Raw genomic sequence first — 18785 nt, forward strand, 5'->3', positions numbered from 1 at the left:
TTATAAAGCTTCTGGGGCTGCGAGCTGCCACGTTTGGCTTAGCTCCTTCTTAACTGAGGTCTATTGTGTTCAGATTTCAAATGAACTCCTTTACTAATCAGTTTGGAGGAAACATCCCCAAATCACACCTTCTGTGGATGTCTTTTGACTTTAAATTACTGCTCATTTTTTCTTTACAAAAATAAAGCTGCTGTATGATCCCTCAGCCCTGAAGTCCAGACGATAAAGGAGTGCTGCAGTAGCATTAAGGCCCATCTTTTGTGGGCCTGGGTTATAGTTGCTGGGTCCTAGAAGTACAAAGCCACTGCGCAAGATTATGTCAGGGCACTTGCTGACGAGTAGTCATAAAATACATGGATACAAAACAAATTGAGAATGTAAATACATCAAGTAGGATGCATCTGATATGATTCCTCCATAGCTGAGCATCCCTACTGTGGTGCAAGAAAGGAATTTTCTGACTGCCGTTCACTGAACAATGTAAAAAGCACTTTCCGCAGGGAAGGAATGATGTACCATAAAGACCAGAATGTCTTAAATTCTCTACTATGCTTACTGGGAGCTCAGGTAACAGAAGAAAATCTTGCCTTATTTCTCCTAGGGAGTCACCTTGTACTAGACCATCTGTAGTCTGACAGAGCGAGCTGGTATTTTCAATTAAACCCTTGAAAGGAAATATTCTTAGCAAGTTAACTATTAAAAAATCCCCCACACTGTAAAGACTTGGTACCTGAAAAAAACAAGCAATCCATTTTCAACAGATAAATTGTCACAAGATGGCAGTGCATTAATAGTCTTAAATAACACATGCAACCATGCATTGTTATAGCTACATGAAGGCTACAGCCAAATTCCTTTCAAATTATGAAACGAACATAGAAAACTAAACTGATGAACTTCTGAACCTTGTTAGTGTGGAATCCATTACCAAAGCTGAACAGAGGAGAAGGCTAATTTATGGGCTGGGAGGCACGATCCAACCTAGAGATTCCCAAAACATGAAGGTGTATGGAAAACACTTATGATCCTGTAAGGTTCCTACAATGGGAAGCATATGTAAGATGCTCTTGGAGTACTGCAAAAAAGGAATGTAGGCAGTAGCTTCATGGTTAATGATTGCAGCTATGAGCTGTGGGAGAGGAGGGAGACTCCAATTAAGGTAACAACTGTTTTTTTTGTGAAGATGGGCACCCAAAAAATAAACAATAGTATCAGAAGCCCAGAAGATAAAAGAAAACAAAATGGTTTTGCCACTAACGCTGACTGACCCGATTTGGAGTGAAGATGGGTCTATTCTTCTTGAGGGTAGTATCCTTGAAAGCACTTGACCCAGTATTTATGGCAACTCTAATCTTTGGCTGCAAATGCTTAATAGCTGCTAGTGTTTAATAGCTCAGTGTTGCTCTAGAGAAACACACCAAGAGCTGCTGTAGAAATATGAATTGGCATTAGGTTTCCGAAAGGGAATTATTAGTTGAACTAATTAAGTTGTCCAGTGGCTCCATCCAACTTTGAACATCAGGTGACAGAGAAGACAGGACTTTGCAGTTTTCAAATTCCAGACAAATTACTAGGGAAATTTTTCTGGGTAGATCCAATGACAGCTGCTGTAAAAGGTGCATACTAGCATCTTTAATGTCTTCAGGTAAGTTTTACTGCATTGATTTGCTGATATATTCACTGTTTGTTTTTTTTTCAATTAGACAAAAGAGAGTAAGTCATTATCCAATGATCACTGACTGTATCCCAATCTATTAGCAATACATGTGTTTTCTCATTTACCTCTAGCACGTTTTCCATCTGCGATGACAGAAGCTGTATATAGCCCTCTAAGGAGAGAAGGGAATCGACACGGTTGCGGTTGCTCTGTGACAGAGAAACAGAAACACTTTGTAAAGCACCATTATTTTAAATAAAAGGAGGTAAAAATCAAAGTCCGAGAGGAAACAGAGCACAGCTCTGTGAAACACTACTGCTGACCCTGCCATCAAGTCTTCATCCTGATGGGAGATGTGACGTTGCTAGAACAAGCAGAGTAACTCCATGGCAAGAGCATCCTTCTCTGCCCCGCAACAGCAGAACCTGCTCAACTCTGTCTCAAGAAGGTCTCTCTTCATTGTAGCTCTCAGAGAGAACAAACCCCAAAGTGCACCCATTTCAGTTTAACATAATTAAGATTATTTCTCTGCCTTCTAGCTACAATACACGTTAAGATCTGAACAACCCAGTTTCCCAAATGTAATTCTACGTCTGAGCATCAACCTTTACATAAATTGTGACAGCAGTATAATTTAGCATCCATGTCTCAAGTGTTTGTAGGCCAAAAAAAATCCTTGCCCACAAACACACCACCTTCACGATGGAGAAAATAAAACCAAATTGAAAAACGGTTAGTTGCAAGTGATTTCTGTAAACTTTAGAACATTTCAACTACATAAACTGGGCAATTTTCGAGAAGGTGTACAAGGGCATCACTCACAAAGTATCATCCGAAGTCACTGTCCCTTTCCTGCCCTTGCAAAAGACACTCCAAATGAAAAGAGGAAATCAAATATTCCTTTCAAAACCATTCACTCTGTTTCTTTCACTACTCTTTATCTCAGTGATAAGACCTATATCCTCCCTCATTTCCTCTTCACAGTTTGCCTTTCTTCCACTTTTTTCATCATTTACTTGATTTATGTCTTCTTCCTCCTCTTGCAGTTCCAGCTGATCATCTCCTTGGTGTGAACAGCAGTCATCCAAAGCTTCCCGACATGCTTTCAGGTCAACATCCTGAAGAAACAATGGAAGAGTTCTATTAAGCAACAAGCGGTCAAAATTAATCTTTAAAACGCACTTTTTTCTTTTTTTTTTTTTTTTTACAGCTATAGCATTTCCAATGAAATATACACTGAACAGTTCATTCATGTGGATGAACTGACTCTGTGTAGGCTTTGGGGGCAGAATGAGACTGAAGTCAGCTCAGGAGTGCAGACGCTGCCTCCTCTTTCAGTGCCCAGGCACTGAACCCAGCTGCAAAATGGACATTCATAAACACTGGAAACGAATTCTTCTAAAACAGACACATGAGGATGTAATTTCATGGAAAGTTTGGGCTATCAGTGTCTTTTGGATGTCATTTCACAACAGCATATCCAAGCCAGATATATAGTCAGTGATGGAATCTTAAAATAGGCAATTATACATGGCCAGTTAGGAAAATCCCTCACTTATTCTTTCAGGAAAACAATCACATTAATGTGTATTGTAATAGCAGCTCTGTTTCCCCATCACTTCCATGTAGTCATTACCCAGTCCTCATTTATTCAAATGATGGGGTTTTTTTTTTAATCTCCAGCAATGACATTGTTCTGATTTAGTGGTCTCAGAAGCATTTTTCAAGTTATCTTTTATCTATAGTCATATCAGCAGACTTTTTAAATTTTTATTATAGGGCTGGGGTATCGCCAGGTGTCATGGTTTAACCCCAGCCAGCAACTAAGCACCACCCAGCCGCTCACTCATTCCCCTCCGGTGAGATGGGACAGAGATGGGAAGAGTAAAAGGGAGAAAACTCGTGGGTTGAGATAAGAACAGTTTAATAATTGAAATAAAATATAATAAAATAGTAGTAGTAATAATAATAATAATAACGTACAAAGTAAGTGATGCACAATGCAATTGCTCACCACTCACGGACCGATGCCCATCCCATCCCTGAGCAGCGGTCCCCCCCTCCTGGCCAACTCCCCCAGTTTATATACTGGGCATGACATCATACGGCATGGCATAGCCCTTTGGCCAGTCTGGGTCAGCTGCCCTGGCTGTGCTCCCTCCCAGCTTCTTGTGCACCTGGCAGAGCAAGGGAAACTGGAAAGTCTTTGACCAGTGTAAGCACTACTTAGCAACACCTACAACATCAGTGTGTTATCAACATTATTCTCATGCTAAATCCAAAACACAGCACTATACCAGCTACTAGGAAGAAAAATAACTCTATCCCAGCTGAAACCAGGACACTAGGGTAAGAAGGAATCACTGCTAAGGACTTTGCATATTTGTATTTAAAAAAGCTTTGATATTTCAGCTTTTATAGGGCAAGTCTGAGTTATCAAAACGTGAAACTCGGTGGAATGGCAGCCAGAAAACCGAGTAGTCGCACTGCATTAGTTCCATATATCCCCAGCAAAATGCTATGGCAGCAGCAGCAAAGACAAGCTCTCAATAGCAGCAAACGTAACAAGTTAGGTATTCTGTTCTAAAAATCACAAGAAATTTACTTTACAGGTTTTATACGAAAGTATAAACTATACAAAAACTGCAGTTGTAATAGTCATCAAAATGTATACGATTTTTAAATTATTGCTTCATACAAAACACATTAAAAATTAAATGTAAGAAGGTTTAAAAATAGGACCTGAGTAAAATTAAATATAATTTGAAAATAAAGTCATACTAATTTAATCTTTATTAATGCTATTAAAATTTATTTAAAAAATATGAAAATTAATTTTATCTTAAACTTTTTTTATTTGTTGGCTTTCCATTTTTCTGTACTTTCTTTTCAAGGATTGGAAGGGAACTTTCATTTTATAAACAGTCATTTCTAACACCAAATAGATATACAGGGCACTCATCTGTCACTCTGATATAAGAAGTACTTTCCTTCAATGATGCCCAACGCAATTTCTAGCTATTAAAAATTATATTCCAATATAGTATGTCTTCTTTGTCAGCTGCAGTTGGAAATGACCAGATGACTTATTATTGCCAAATATGAGAAAACAAATTTACTTTTCTAAACACACACACACACAAAAATACAGTTTTCCTCTATGTAGTAAAACAGCAGGAGAGGGAATTTAGTGTACGGGACACTGAGTACCTGGTAACTACAAACTTACAAACACTTAAATGAATTCAAGGGAGCTACTCACAGGCATGGAGTTAGTCCTATAATTACATGTTTGCAAGATCAGGGTCAGTCTTTAATTTTACAACCAACCAACTTGTCCAATGAATATGATCTATATGATCATCCTAATTAATGAAATTCATCATCATCAAAAGCAGATAAGTAGTCAAGGACAATCGCTATTAAAGACCTTACGCAGCTCCTCTTGAGCTGAGCGGCCTGGGAAGCTGCTGCTGCTAAGGCAGAGTATTCGGCTCCTGAAGAACAAAGCAAATTCATTACTCTACTGGCTGACAAAGAGGCAAATGCAGGACACAGTTAGAAATGTAATATCTATAATGTGACACTTCGAAAAATACCTGTAAGCACAGGTTTTGAATACAGAGAGTATATGGGTGAGAACTCGATGGTTCCTATTAAAATTACCAGGGGTACAAACCTATTCTACTGCTTGGGAAAAGAAAAGCGTGCGGTAACTTCGTGAAGAGCCCATGGTGTGCCCTGCAGATCATTCGAAACCCTCACAGTTCAACTTGCTCATGGTGGAAATCTGCGTGCAGATGATGCCAGTTTGCTGAAGCCTATGATGGAGATGGTCCTTCCCAGCACCATCGTGAGGACAACTGAATTTCTGGTGTGCCTGATGGGACGGCTCCTTCCTGAAGAGAAACTAGATGCTCCTGAAGCTCATAGCAATTTGTGAAGGCTTTCATGGCTTCAATTTCCCCAGGATGTCAAAGACAACTGAATTTTTAGGTCTTTTCCTATCAATATATAGAGCTGTTGACCACTAAGGAGATGGGGAATACTTCTGACCATCAATTTTAGGATTTATCTGGAGTCTGCATTGATTTTTATTTATCTTTTGAGAAATAATAATGTTGTTGCTTATTTTCTCTGCTTAAGACATAGACAATGTCTTGGAACCCTTAGCTTCCAGGCTGAGCGCCACCAACTGTGCCACGGGATCTCTTGCCATTTTGTCCTAACCACCCTCTGGCTTGGGAACACCACCGAGGCCAGAGTCTCCCTCTGACCTTCGCACAAGGCTCCGGCTGAGGTGAACGGGGGTGCCAGTGGGGACGGGAGGGAGGCAGTGTCTCACATTTGCAATCATGACCATTCACTGTAGTTTACCAAAGGGAATGTATATCACCTCCGCTGAATGAGCTTAATAATGCTGCACCGTCTGGCTTTGAAGATTAGTCTTACTACCACCGTTTCTTCCTCCAGCAGATGATATTAAAATATACTCATGCCTGCTCACACTCATTATCACTGCAATAAGTTAACCATCCTTTTAAAAAACTTGCTTTCACCACTGCCAGGGCAGTTTCCGAAGGAGCATGGCCCTGTGACCAGCGTTTCACAACAGTGGTGGTATAGATACAGTCCACGCAAGATCGTTCACAGCACCAGTTTCTACGTACAGGATCATTTCAGCGAAACATATGGAAATCATGTAACACAACCAGAACCTTTTCCCCTTAATTTCTCAGTTTTGGCTTTTAACAAAAATCCCCCGTATTATGCTGTTAAAGATTTACTCGCTGACATTACACTTCCCTCCAGCTTGTTAGTCTTTCCCAATGATGAAGGACAGCTGGAAAATACTGCTCCACAACTGAATGCTTCTTTCCATGCCCGGGCATCACTCCGGATTGATTGCTGAGCTACTGCTATGGGAAGAAGAGGAGGGGTGCCTCCCCCAGAAACAGCCATATCATGTTTTTGAGTAAGGCATTTCTTTAAAGATAGCTTAATTTTGCAGTCTGAATATACATCTAATGACAAAGGAGATAAGGTGTAAATACTACTTAGTACTGCACTGTCACACTTTGTGTTTCTGTCCTGTTCTTTATTTTGCATTAATGGTAGCACAAGAAACAGTGATTGAGTTATAGTAATACCACTATGAGCCCAAGGGCTAGATCGGGACCACAGGTGGGTGGTCTCTGTACAGAGAAACAGACTGATTCTTGCTGATTGTAGAAGACTTGCTGTTACCACTGAACCTATTTATTGCAGCAGCCTTTCCACTTCCACCACTTGCGGCGGCGTGCTCCCCGCCCCACGGAAGCCATAACCACCAGTGGGGATCCTGATGGCCGCATCCAGCTTATGCTGGACTTTAGGGACGGACGGCACCACAGTAACCAAGGGCTGTCTGGACCAGTAACCCAGACATCTTGCTGGTATGCAAATATGACTATAAGTCAATCATCTTACTCTGTAAGTAGCAGGTGGCCCAGGGCCAGTTAAGCTCTCCTGCGCGGCAGCAGGCTGCACGCCAGGATCTCCCCTTGAGTAGGGACACCTCTGAAGGTTACTCCTCACGGTTGAGAGATTCCTTGCTGCAACAGATTCTTGGTAAGTGACTAATAGCATACTAAACTTTGAAATCTTAGCTAAGTGATATAAAGGATTGATTGCGCACAGACAATCCTTTAGACATAAACCATTGACCAAGTCTAGGACTAGGACTGGATCCAGCTGCACCTAGACTCCTCTCTGAGAAGGACTTTAGAAAGTAAGGGGGTCCTTTCTGAACCTCATGACTCAACGGAAGGGTCTCCCTGACAGTTTTGTCTGACCTTGTCCTCTATGCAGTAAATAATCAAGTGTACTTTGCCACTGAATCTTGTTAAACCACTGTCGCATTTTCCATTGAACCTTGTGAACTCACTGTTTTATATCAATAAAGTATTGCACGCACACACGCACACAGAGGTTAACCTGTGATTAAAATTTCCCTTTTCGTGAGTTTCATGAATTACTCACTTTTATGTGCCAGCATTCATCAATGGGTGAACCTTGTGAAATCAGGCCTTTGAGTCCTCGTGAAGTCATTGTCGGACAATCTTTCAATCCTCACAAAATCTAACCCGAGAGCCATCCCAGCTCTGGGGGAGATACTGGGTCACACAGCCCGCTGAGGTCCCAGAGAGCTCAAAAGGTCTCACTTTTGGATCACTATTTGTAGGATCTCGAGATGATTGACTTTGGTCAGTATTTTCCATTCTGTCCACAATTCGTGCCGAGTCATTCCGGTATACAATTCAGGCCGCAGATGGCCCATGTGTGGCCAGGGGGTGCCTGGCCACCCCAGCCCCAGGCTACTGCGCTTGCAACCAAGAAAACAGCACAACGGGAGTTTTTCCCAAAGTATGCATGGCTTATCCTGATATCTCAGGGTGGCCCAGAGGGCTGCACCACCACGCTGTGCAACCACAAGGCAGGAGATTTACACTAAAAAACCCACCAAAAAAAAAAATCCAAGTATCTCAAATTCTAATCTTGCTTCTGTCATTTACTAGTTTCAGTTGGGCTACAGAACACAATCTGAGACTAAGACCAATTTACCAAATTATCCATCAGCTTTATATGCTGAAGGGCTGGGCTCTTAACCGTGCATCTGCCCTTGCCCTAAGGTACAACTTACCACAGGTCAACTATCAGCTTCAGTTTGTCAGTCTTTGGAATATGAAAAATAGTCATTTATGTCAAATCTGCTACTTAAGGTGGTCCAAGAATCAATGCGGAGGTGAGAGAAAGTATGTTTTTGCAGGTGGCGTGGCCTACGTTTAATTGGAAGAATGCTGCCTGCTCTGGCAGGTTTTCTTACTACATTAAAAATAAAGCCTTCAGTTTCCAATTGAGTACACTGGGGTATTGATCTTAGTGTAAATCGGGTGCACTGTACATCAAACTCTCCCTCCACGTATCTCCTCCCCTTGCTTCCCACACCCATATATTATTTGTTGTCCATAAAACAACGTGTAGGGAGCAGAACCTGTAAATATATCAAAATAACAACAGGTCTACCGCAATGCATTGGATGGGTGAACAAGACCCCTCTCTAGGAGCAGCAAGAAAGCATAAGCGAGCCATTTTCAGCTATTGATCAGTGTGCAATTGGTGAACAGGGCTAAAACTACACAGCTCAGGGCTACAAGTGCACAGAAATAGCTGAAGTACCTCTGGAGCCACAGCAGAACAGAGCAGACCGGGTGGTTTGCCCAGGTATACAGGCGGCACCGGGTGGTTTGCCCAGGTGTACAGGCAGCACCGAGAGGCAGAGGGGGACCTGCCCCTGCAAAGCCCTGTTTCACTGCAGTCAGGCTCTGAGTTATCTCTACAAACATCCCAGCACCGGAGCAAAGGTATACGACCACCACTATTTGCAAAAGGACATAATCTTTTGTGCTGATTACTCATGTATCCTGTCCACATGCTGTCTTCTAATTCCTCTACATTACATTTTCTTTATTTTAGTTGTCAAGTTTTAAATTGCTCCGTTACTGTCATTAACCTTTGAGATGCTTTTCTGTCAGCTTGTGTCCCTTCTCCTTTATTAACTGCACTTCTCTGTAGAACTGGCCCTCTGCTTCCTACTAGCTGGCAAGACGTGGCACGGGCCTGGTGATCTTTGCCACGTTTTGAATAATTAACATTTCCAGAAAATTGTACCACACCAGTACAAGTTAGGCAAAAGACATACAGCTTCTAGTAACACAACCAGTAGTTTCACTTTACGACTTTGTAGGATTAAATACGATTAATAATTAAATATAATGATGCGTAACTGTTTTCATATAGCTCTAAGGTTACCGATGTTGCTCTTTGCCTATGTGCTTTAAATGTGCAATGATAATTAATCTCACCAATTGATATCTACTTAATTTCAGTGAAAAAGCAATATGTTTCTTCCTGTTTCTCTATATTCATAATGAGCCCTAAACTATCCTGAAAACACAGGAGCAGAAGAGTACTTTATTATTTGAAATGCAGCCAGGGTTTAGAAAGCATGGAGGGTAGAACGGTGGTTGGAAGCACCAAATGTCAAAAGTAACTCATATGTTACATAGGCTAGGCTTAAAAATCACACTAAACCACGCTAACTAAGCAATGCAATTGAGTAAATCCAATGGTGCATACCTGTGACTCCAAACGTGGCACCTGTCAGATGTCTGTGACACATAAGACTCCAAACCCTAATAATACTGTCTGGGCTGCAACCAGACACGCTCTGCTAAAGGCACTCCTGCTTGTTGCAACGAGTTGTTAGCGCCTCTCTAACCACACACGCATTTCAGAAACAAAAGCGTGAGGGATTTACATATCATGGCTCAGCTATGTCAGCTATTACGAAGCACACATACTCGGTGCACTCTACGCGTTTGGCACACGCACAGAATTAACACCAACCTACTCCCAAATTGAGGCAGAGACGGGTGTAAGTGGAAGATGCAGGCATAAATTGTATCATCGCTAACTTCAATTAAGACACCGGTTTCCACGCCAAGGACAGCTCGATATACCCTTCAAAATGAACCTTTTAAACTGCTACTGAAACATAAACCAGTTTTACACTCTAGCCATTTGGTCCTGTGCTGGTGTTTTGCACCAGAAACTAATTTTGTCCTACAGGATGCAACATCTCTGACAGTAAATCTCATGAAGGTTATTAAATTTATTCAGTCACTCTTTCAGAGTGAGCACATTAAAAAAGAAAGAGCTCTTTCTATGCCTCTGCTGTCCCCAGATGCTTTCTATTGCAGTCAGTGAAGTACACAACATTGTGGTTCTCCAAGAGACTCTCTTCTTTCCTTCTCTTTTTCTCTCTCTTTACCCAGGCCAGATTGCTAGTATATCCCCACTGGTATGACATAGTCACTACTGAATAAACATAAATGTGTCCAGGGCCCACCCTTTCTGATAAAACTTGGTCCACAACTCAGTTCCCGATGTCTTCCTTTGGAGCCCTCCCAGGCGAACACACGTTCTCAGGTATCCAGCTCCCACCTTTCTCAAGCTCTCGGCCTCCTTGCAACACCAAACGCCTGCCAACTCACAGCTCTGAACGGGGAGCGCTGTTAAAATCCACCGTCTGATATTTTAGCTACTCCGGGATTTGAGCATCTTCACCTTCCCTCTGCCACCGTATGCGATTCCTCTTCTATTTTCCACATTTACAACTAATTCCTTCTTCTTTCTGTCTGATATTCCCCTCACCTCCTCTCACATACACCTCTCATGCACACCCTACACCTGGAATACCTTTCCCGCTCTCCAGGGAGCAGGAAAATGCTGGTGCAGGTCGGCCCTACACCACTGACTCCCTCTACACCCTTCTTGTTTGACCTGGCTTTTTCAAAATGTCTCTCCACACCAATATTGCCATGTCCTAGTGCTCAATGAGTTAAAAAGAAAAAAAAAAAAAAAAGAATAATTTGAAGTATGTTCTGTAAGTTAAGCACACAGATTCAGTGGGACTGCTCTCAAATCGACTGGAGAAAAGCCTTCGTAAAAAAGCCTACCTGGTTTCTACTTACCTTTGCTTTACCAAACTTCCGACACTTACCAAGAAAAAAAATGCGTAACTCAAAACTATTCTCATTCAGTGTAAATACTTCAAATGGTGCCCAAATTCCAGGATGGATTCACCCCATCCAGTGCTTTAATATTGTGAAACTCTAACAGTGTTGAAAGAACTGTGCTTGTATGAGGTTTCACATAACCTGACCCAAACTGGCCTTTCTGAACACGAAGGTAGAGAGTACAGTACAAACAATACAAATTATCCACTGTGCACCGTCCTCCTTAACTTTTGCAACTCATAAACAACAGCAATGTTATGCTGTTAATTATTAATTAGAGCAGGTGGTCTTTAATCGAGCACAGGAATTCAGCTCTTGGGAAGGGCTTCAAAATCTGTCGTAGAGAATGTAATACATCCAGACAGAACAAACCTGCTTGGTTTGGGTGGGGGCAGAGCCTTCCTCCTCTGTCCCACCTCAAGCTGGAGCATGTCCCACATAGGGTGCGATGGCCCAGCACAGCAACCGCTGCCCTCCTTCGGGTACTGCCTCTTCTGCTGGCATGGGCAGCAGCAAGCAAGCAGTGCTTGGGGGTTCACACGATTTGGAAAGTGAGAACATTTTTACTGTAGGAATCAGGCCACAGATAAAAAACGGAAGAGCTATGGAGTCCATTCCTGCTAATCTAAATAACTCCCCATGTATATTCCAAGAAAGATAAAGAACCCATCCCATTTTTATACTCCCTTTCTTCAAATGCACACATACATCTACACACACACACATACATACATACATCGAAATACCGATACACAGAGAGAAAGAGAAAAGAAAACCACCAGATCAAGTAGGGCAGGTCTTAACTCTTGCAAGATCTTCAGCTAAGACACTGTTGTATTACAAGCTTCTTGACACTTTCTATGGATCTGTGAACACTATTACCATATACATCGGACTGATGCCACATCTTGTAGCACCAAGGCCTCACGTTTCCCCACACACAGTTTTTAAGATGCTTTGGAAAACAGGTCTCATTCATTTTGCATATGGACTTGTGGTTCAACATAACAGCTTTTCTAAGTGTTACCAGGGCAGGTTTACAGTGAGAAGCCTAAGGAAAATGCAGCCTTCAGGTGGCACAGACTGCATCCCAGGTTAGTGCCTGTGGGATGGCTTCTCTCTTTTCCCCACCAATATCAGACCTATATCCAGTGCCAGCTGCATGTCTTTTTTTCTGTATTTTTTGTTGCTTTTTCTATGCTTAAAACTTGAAAATTTACACAGCCACAGAGTGTCCCAATTTAGCATTTTCCTTAAAACGCACTGCTTGAGCAATCCAACAATAATTTACAAGCACATTGGGAAAAAATAAGCAGACATGCCTGACTTAACCTGTGTGAGTAAGTCAACGTGACCTACTCACAGATGGCCTACTCAGAGTGACCAACCTGTGTGAATAGGACAAAAAAAGTCAGGCACCCATGTTTTCAACAGTGGATGTCAGCATTCAAATAGGTGCTGCATATACTGTCAGCATTTAAGGAGTAAGTGGTGCTCCCATTACAAATTCTTTCTTAAAAAACAAGATTGCAATCTGTTTTTTCAGCAAACTACGAAGAGGAAGACTAGGTGGTGCACAAACACTGTTGTATCTGGAAAAAAAACTACCATGAGAAATAATCACCCCAAAGAAAAGACAAGGTTCACTCTTACGCTTTCTATCTATGTCCTTAGCAAACATGCCCACTGGAGCCTAAAATCTTGGCCCAGGGTATTCTGCAAATGGTAGGACCTTTCATTACTATAGAAATTATTCAATTTCCTTGCATGAACTGATGTATGTTTTCCTGGCTATTCAAAGCAAAAGTTTATTGCTTTCCCCCATTCTAAACATGTAACTCATGGCTCCCATGCAGGAACCCTGGTACCTTAGTCTCAATCTTAAACATCCATGAGAACCAGACCTACAAGCTTTGATTCTGTCGTTGACCCAGATTAGAACAGCACAGAGGCATTAAACTAATATCCTAAGACATATGAGCACATCTTCTACCAACCACCTGCTATGACCTGCTGTAGGTAACGCAGGACAGTGAATTATGTATAGGATTCAGAACAAAAAACTTCTTTTGATGTAGTCTCTGCTGTGGTACAAACACTTTATCCCTGGCCCTGTTACACACATCCATCTAAGGAAACGGTTAGTGAGACTCTTGAGATTGCATGGTTATTTTCTCCATTAAAAGGTGTATTTCAGAAGAAATATATTTTGTTATTTTTATTACTAAGGCAACAAAATATGCCGGAGTTTACATTTCATCAGCAAACTTACATTCGATTAGAGAAAGGGATGGAAAGAAATAGTTCGCTGGGAACATAGTGAATACAAAGGCTAGGGCTGATCCCAGTCTGTGGGGCAGCAAGCTCAGTGCAGGAACCCACCCGTTTGCTGTACTCATCGCCAAAGACAAAGTGCTCAGGCTGTCCTAACACTGCACTACACCTCGTCTTAGCACGGGACAGAAGAGGAGGCCAGGCAACCCCATAGCGTTCAGCGTGCTCCAACAGCCACTGAATTCATTTTCTTTTTCATCTGCAGTTGTCTTCCAGAGTGGTTTTAAATACCGGTTCCCTAAGGATGAGGATCAGCAGCTCGCGTTGTGTTGCCAGCAATGTTCTCAGCAAGGACTGGAGCCCGATGAATAAAATTAATCCAGGGGTGGATGAAGCCAGCTGCAGACTTTTCGGAGCTCAGACAATCCCGCAATACCGAGCAGAACAAAGCAATCACTTTCATCTGTTTACACAGACTCCTCGTCCTGATCTAGCGTGGATAAGAGAAACGCTAAAAATAGCTCAGGTCTATTTTTACAAAAGGCAAAATGAAGGTTATAAATCAGCTGAACTACTTTGAAATCCATTGTACTGTTACAATAACATTTTGACAGCACGAGTGGACTTCTCAAGCCTACAGAGGTCACCTTTAAAACAAAGACCAACATTTTCTTCTGTGTTTCATGTTTTGGACCTGTCATGCGCTTCAAAAGAAGTCTGGTGGAAGAGACACGGGGTTTTTCACTTAGAAGTCAATTTACATTTTAAGTCAAGAACTTAATACTGCTTTATCTTGCTCCAATCAGTCCTTCACTTAAATAAAATGTCCTTAAGAGAGAGGCCCGGACCTACATTTAGCAAAGAGATGGATCATCTCTCCACAGAAACAAGTGATCCCTTACAGCTAGGGCCTTGAAACTAGTTTTGCAACTACTTTACAAAAATAACCAAGCTAACACATAAGGAGATGGGGGGCGGTGGGGGGGTAAAAAGGAAAAAGGAAGAAGGAAAAAGAAAACCTACCACGCAAGACACTTTTAATATTGTTAGTTGATGCTGGTCTGTTCGTTCATAATAAGAACCAGCTATTCATAATGCTTCAAAACCAACTTGAAAAATGTTAGTAGTTGAACTTGATATTTCAAAATGTACTGAACATCTGAGTCACAAAATCATCATCTTGGCATTACTGTACCTTTCGTATCCGCACAGTGTATCACAAGAGTCTCAGATCATAAACTACTCAGGAAAAATGAAACTCTATGCCCACTAGCGACTTAACTCAGAAAAGCAGTCCCTGCAGCTGAACGGCTCGGCTTATCGTCGAACTCCAGATGCGCACGGCTCTGCCGCAGGACGAGGGGCTGAGCGGGTGCACGCAGACCCAAGTCCAGTTAAGGACCGCGCGTTGTGCGGCCGAAAGAGGGAAACCAGCCATCGCTGCCGGGGATTTATTGCCCGAGCGTATTGTCCAAGATGCCACACTGGTAACAGAGGCGGACACAACCAGGCTGGAGTTCAGCCCTGGCACAGCACGACTCCCAAGGCGCAAGAGATGCTCCTGACAAGCGCAGTTACCGGACGCCGACATGGACGCGCCCTGCCCCAAGGTGAGGGGCGCAGCTCTGCTCCCCATCGTCACGCGGAGAAGCCGCGTTTCCGCAGCCGCGCGACAGCGCGCGGGCCGCCTGCCTGCCCGCACGAAGAACAGCGAGGCGATGCCGGAGGACACGCCAAGCAGAAGCGGCGGCCCAGGCCTTGCGACCCTGCCTCGCGGGTGGCGACCCTGCCTCGCGGGTGGCGACCCTGCCTCGCGGGTGGCGCTGGGGCCACGCGTGGGCCCCGGCCAGGGCAGCTCCCAGGGGCTGACGCTGCCCGGGTGCCCGGGGAAGCACCGCCAGCGGCTCCCTCGGCGAAGGCTGCGGGGCGTCAGGCGCCACGCACGAACGTGCCGCTGCTTTGCCTTCCCTCCGCGCTGCCCGTGACCCCCGGGGGGACGGGGGGCCGCGGCGGGAGGGGGGGGGAAGGCGCAGGCCAACCCTGCCACCGCCCGCAGGCGCCTGGGGGTCTCACCCCTCCATTTTTTCGGGGGGGTCTGGCTCAGAAAAGCGTCCCCCTTCGCGTCCCCACAGCTCGCCCCCCACCTACGCTCCCTGACCGCCCGCCCGGCCCCCGCCACCCTCGCTCGGCCGAGGCGGCGGGGCCCAGCCGCAGCCCGCCGCGCCGCTGCCGGTGCCCGGCCGGGACGGCCCGCGCCTCTCCCGCCCCCGGGGCCGCCCCGCCGCCGCCGCCCTTACCTCCGCCATGGGGCCGCCGCCGCCGCCCCGTCCTCCTCCCGCGGCGGGGCGGGCAGCGCCGGGCGCCGCCGCTCTGCCCGGGGCCGAGGGCCGAGGCGGGCAGCCGCCTCGGGGGGGTCGGTGAGCCATGGCTGCCCGGCGGCAGCCCCGCTGTCCCCGCAGCCGACGCGCCTCCTGGGGTGCGCGTCCGTGGGGGGAGAGGGGCGCCGGCCGCCGCAGCCAGGCGCAAGCCCGGCCCTCCAGCCCCGGCCCCGCTCCGCGCCGCGCACGGCCTCCCCCGGGCGGGAGGCGGCGCGGGGGCGGGACGGGGACGCGGGAGCGGGACCGGGACGGGGAGGCGGGAGCGGGACGCGGGACCGGGATGCGGGAGCGGGAGCGGGACGGGGAGGCGGGACGGGGAGGCGGGAGCGGGCCCGGGCCCGGGACGCGGGAGGCACCCCGCACCCCGCCGCCGCCCCGGGCAGGCGCCGCTCCGCGGGGCCGCGCTCCCCGCCTGCGGCCCGGGGGCAGCGGCAGCCTTCGGTTGCCGGAGCGAGCTGGAAATAAAGGAGGCGAGCTAGAAAGTACGGTAGCTGGGGAAAGGAAAAAACCAAACGCAAAGCGATTCTCCACCTGCCTCTGGTAGTAAATATTCTCCCCCCCCCCCGGCTTTTTAAAATCCCCAAATAAAAGAAAATAAAAATACAGGTACACGTTTTAACGACAATCAGCCTGGTGTCTAAATATCTACCCAACGCCTTTGCTTTCCCACCCATGGAACTGCATTTTCCACAACGCATCTACTTAGTGCTACCCGAACTTACTCTCCCACATGCTAGGGATATCTTTTCCAGCTGTTTTGTTCCCTCTGTCCTCCGAAAAGGCCTTTTATCACTTCTCATCACTTCTAATCTGAGTGTTTCAGACTTGTTTTGGCATTTACAAGGCGTAAGGCTGTTTGGGCAGACCCTGAAAGCGTCACTTCTTGCGTGATAACTCTGTGTGTTATGGGCGCAGTTTCTCACTTTTCTGTTATCACGGATGACATTTCCCTTTTCTCATTGTGTCCAGCGTGATACGATGCAACGGGTGTGTTACAATACTCCTAGCGTTTTCTTGCATCTTGTTTCTCGAATTCCAATAAAACAACAGTTTTCTTTCAAAAATCCAAATGAACAGGAATCTGCTAGGGTCTTCCATTGCCAGCTTTTCTTCCATGCCAGAGATCGCTGGCTTTTTAACTGGAAGCATAACTGAGGGTGATAATGTTTATTGTGCTGTTGCAAACAAATCTGTTTGTGTTCTAAGCTAAATGCAGGAGACTTCACATCATGATTCATGGCACAGGTATCAGGACAGACATCCACCACAAGAAGTCCTTATATTCCACATTATTCATTGGTGTTAACTGTTTGGGTTTTTTTCAGCAGAGTCAAAAACTTTGCAAATAATTTTTAAGCTTGTAAATCAACTCTTCTAATGATTAGGAAATGCATGGCAATTGAATGTAGCCTATAGAGTTTCTTGCAAGAGATGGGGAAGAAAAGGAGTGTGTGCTTTGAAGGCATTGGTGGATGTGCTGCGGGAGAAGACCTTGCGGGTCGTCTGGACACATCCAAGGGCTAGAAACCAGTGTTCTAGTCCCTTGACTGTCGCGGTTTAACCCCAGCAGGCAACTAAGCACCACACAGCCGCTCGCTCACTCCCCCCCGGTGGGATGGGGGAGAGAATCGGAAGAGTAAAAGAGAAAACTCGTGGGTTGAGATAAAGACAGTTTAATAGACAAAGCAAAAGCCACGCGCACAAGCAAAGCAAAGCAAAGCAAGGAATTCCTTCACTACTTCCCATCGGCAGGCAGGTGTGCAGCCATCCCCAGGAAAGCAGGGCTCCATCACGTGTAACGGTTACTTGGGAAGACAAACGCCATCACTCCGAACGTCCCCCCCCTTTCCTTCTTCTTCCCCCAGCTTTATATGCTGAGCATGACGTCATATGGTGTGGGATATCCCTTTGGTCACCTGGGGTCATCTGTCCTGGCTGTGCCCCCTCCCAGCTTCTTGTGCACCTGGCAGAGCATGGGAAGCTGAAAAGTCCTTGGCTAGTGTAAATTCTACTCAGCAAGAATGAAAACATCCGTGTCTTATCAATATTATTCTCATCCTAAATCCAAAACACAGCACTATACCAGCTACTAAGAAGAAAATTTACTCTATCCCAGCTGAAACCAGGACATTGACCTTTTCAGTGACGATGCCCAGTGCATCCCCAGTACTACGGGAAGCACAGCATTGGGTTACAGCACAGGGCACCCTCCTGCCTGACCCAGCGCTTGGCCTGCAGCTTGGCACATCTCATTCCTCCAGGGAGACAAGAGCCTCTTTGTGGCCACTGTAGGCCACTACAACAATGTACATTAAACAGGCCCACTTAATCGCTTAGTCTTTTCCTTTAACAAGACGGTGGATTTTAAATGGTTAAGAGGGTACAGAAGCTCTGCACTGTTGCAGTTGCTTTTGGCTGTTAGCTTTCCATCTGAACTGACTTTTGAGTCGTGGTCCTTAAGACCCTCAGCAGTGCACACAGGCCACTAGAGAGGGACTGAAACCTCTGTCAGGCTGGCCCAGCCACCTTAAACTGGACATAACCTTCGCTCACAAGAGATGTTATGGTGTTAGATTTAGGGATGCTGTTCAGGTCTCTGGCTCCCAGTATTCAGGACTTTAAAATCGTGCACTCAAAGAGTGATGAATAAGGGTGAGCTCAGTTAGAAGCGTCCCACAGAGAAGGCGTCAGTGCCAGAGAGCTCGTGTGTCCTCTCAGTCAATGCTGCGGCTGCTCTGTGTGTCAGACACTGCCTACAAAGGCAGGCAGCCCCTCATCCCGATCTGCAAAGTCAGTATTATTTCTGTGCATGTTTACTAATAAATCAATGCAAAGACCACGGCATAGATGATGTTG

General features: G+C 45.3%; 1 protein-coding gene across 1 annotated transcript in view; it reads right to left on the bottom strand.

Moving 5' to 3' along the window:
* The window catches only part of NFE2L3 (NFE2 like bZIP transcription factor 3), a 24758-nt gene extending 8845 nt beyond the window's left edge, over positions 1-15913 (bottom strand). Inside the window, 3 exon segments of the mRNA XM_082304449.1 lie at positions 1783-1866; positions 2674-2775; positions 15849-15913. Of these exon segments, the coding sequence (XP_082160575.1) occupies positions 1783-1866; positions 2674-2775; positions 15849-15857 (195 nt within the window). The 5' untranslated portion in view covers positions 15858-15913.
* Between the last annotated feature and the right edge of the window lie 2872 nt (positions 15914-18785).

This window comes from Platalea leucorodia, assembly GCF_965183815.1.
Source record: "Platalea leucorodia genome assembly, chromosome: 1".
Classification (NCBI taxonomy): Eukaryota; Metazoa; Chordata; class Aves; order Pelecaniformes; family Threskiornithidae; genus Platalea; species Platalea leucorodia.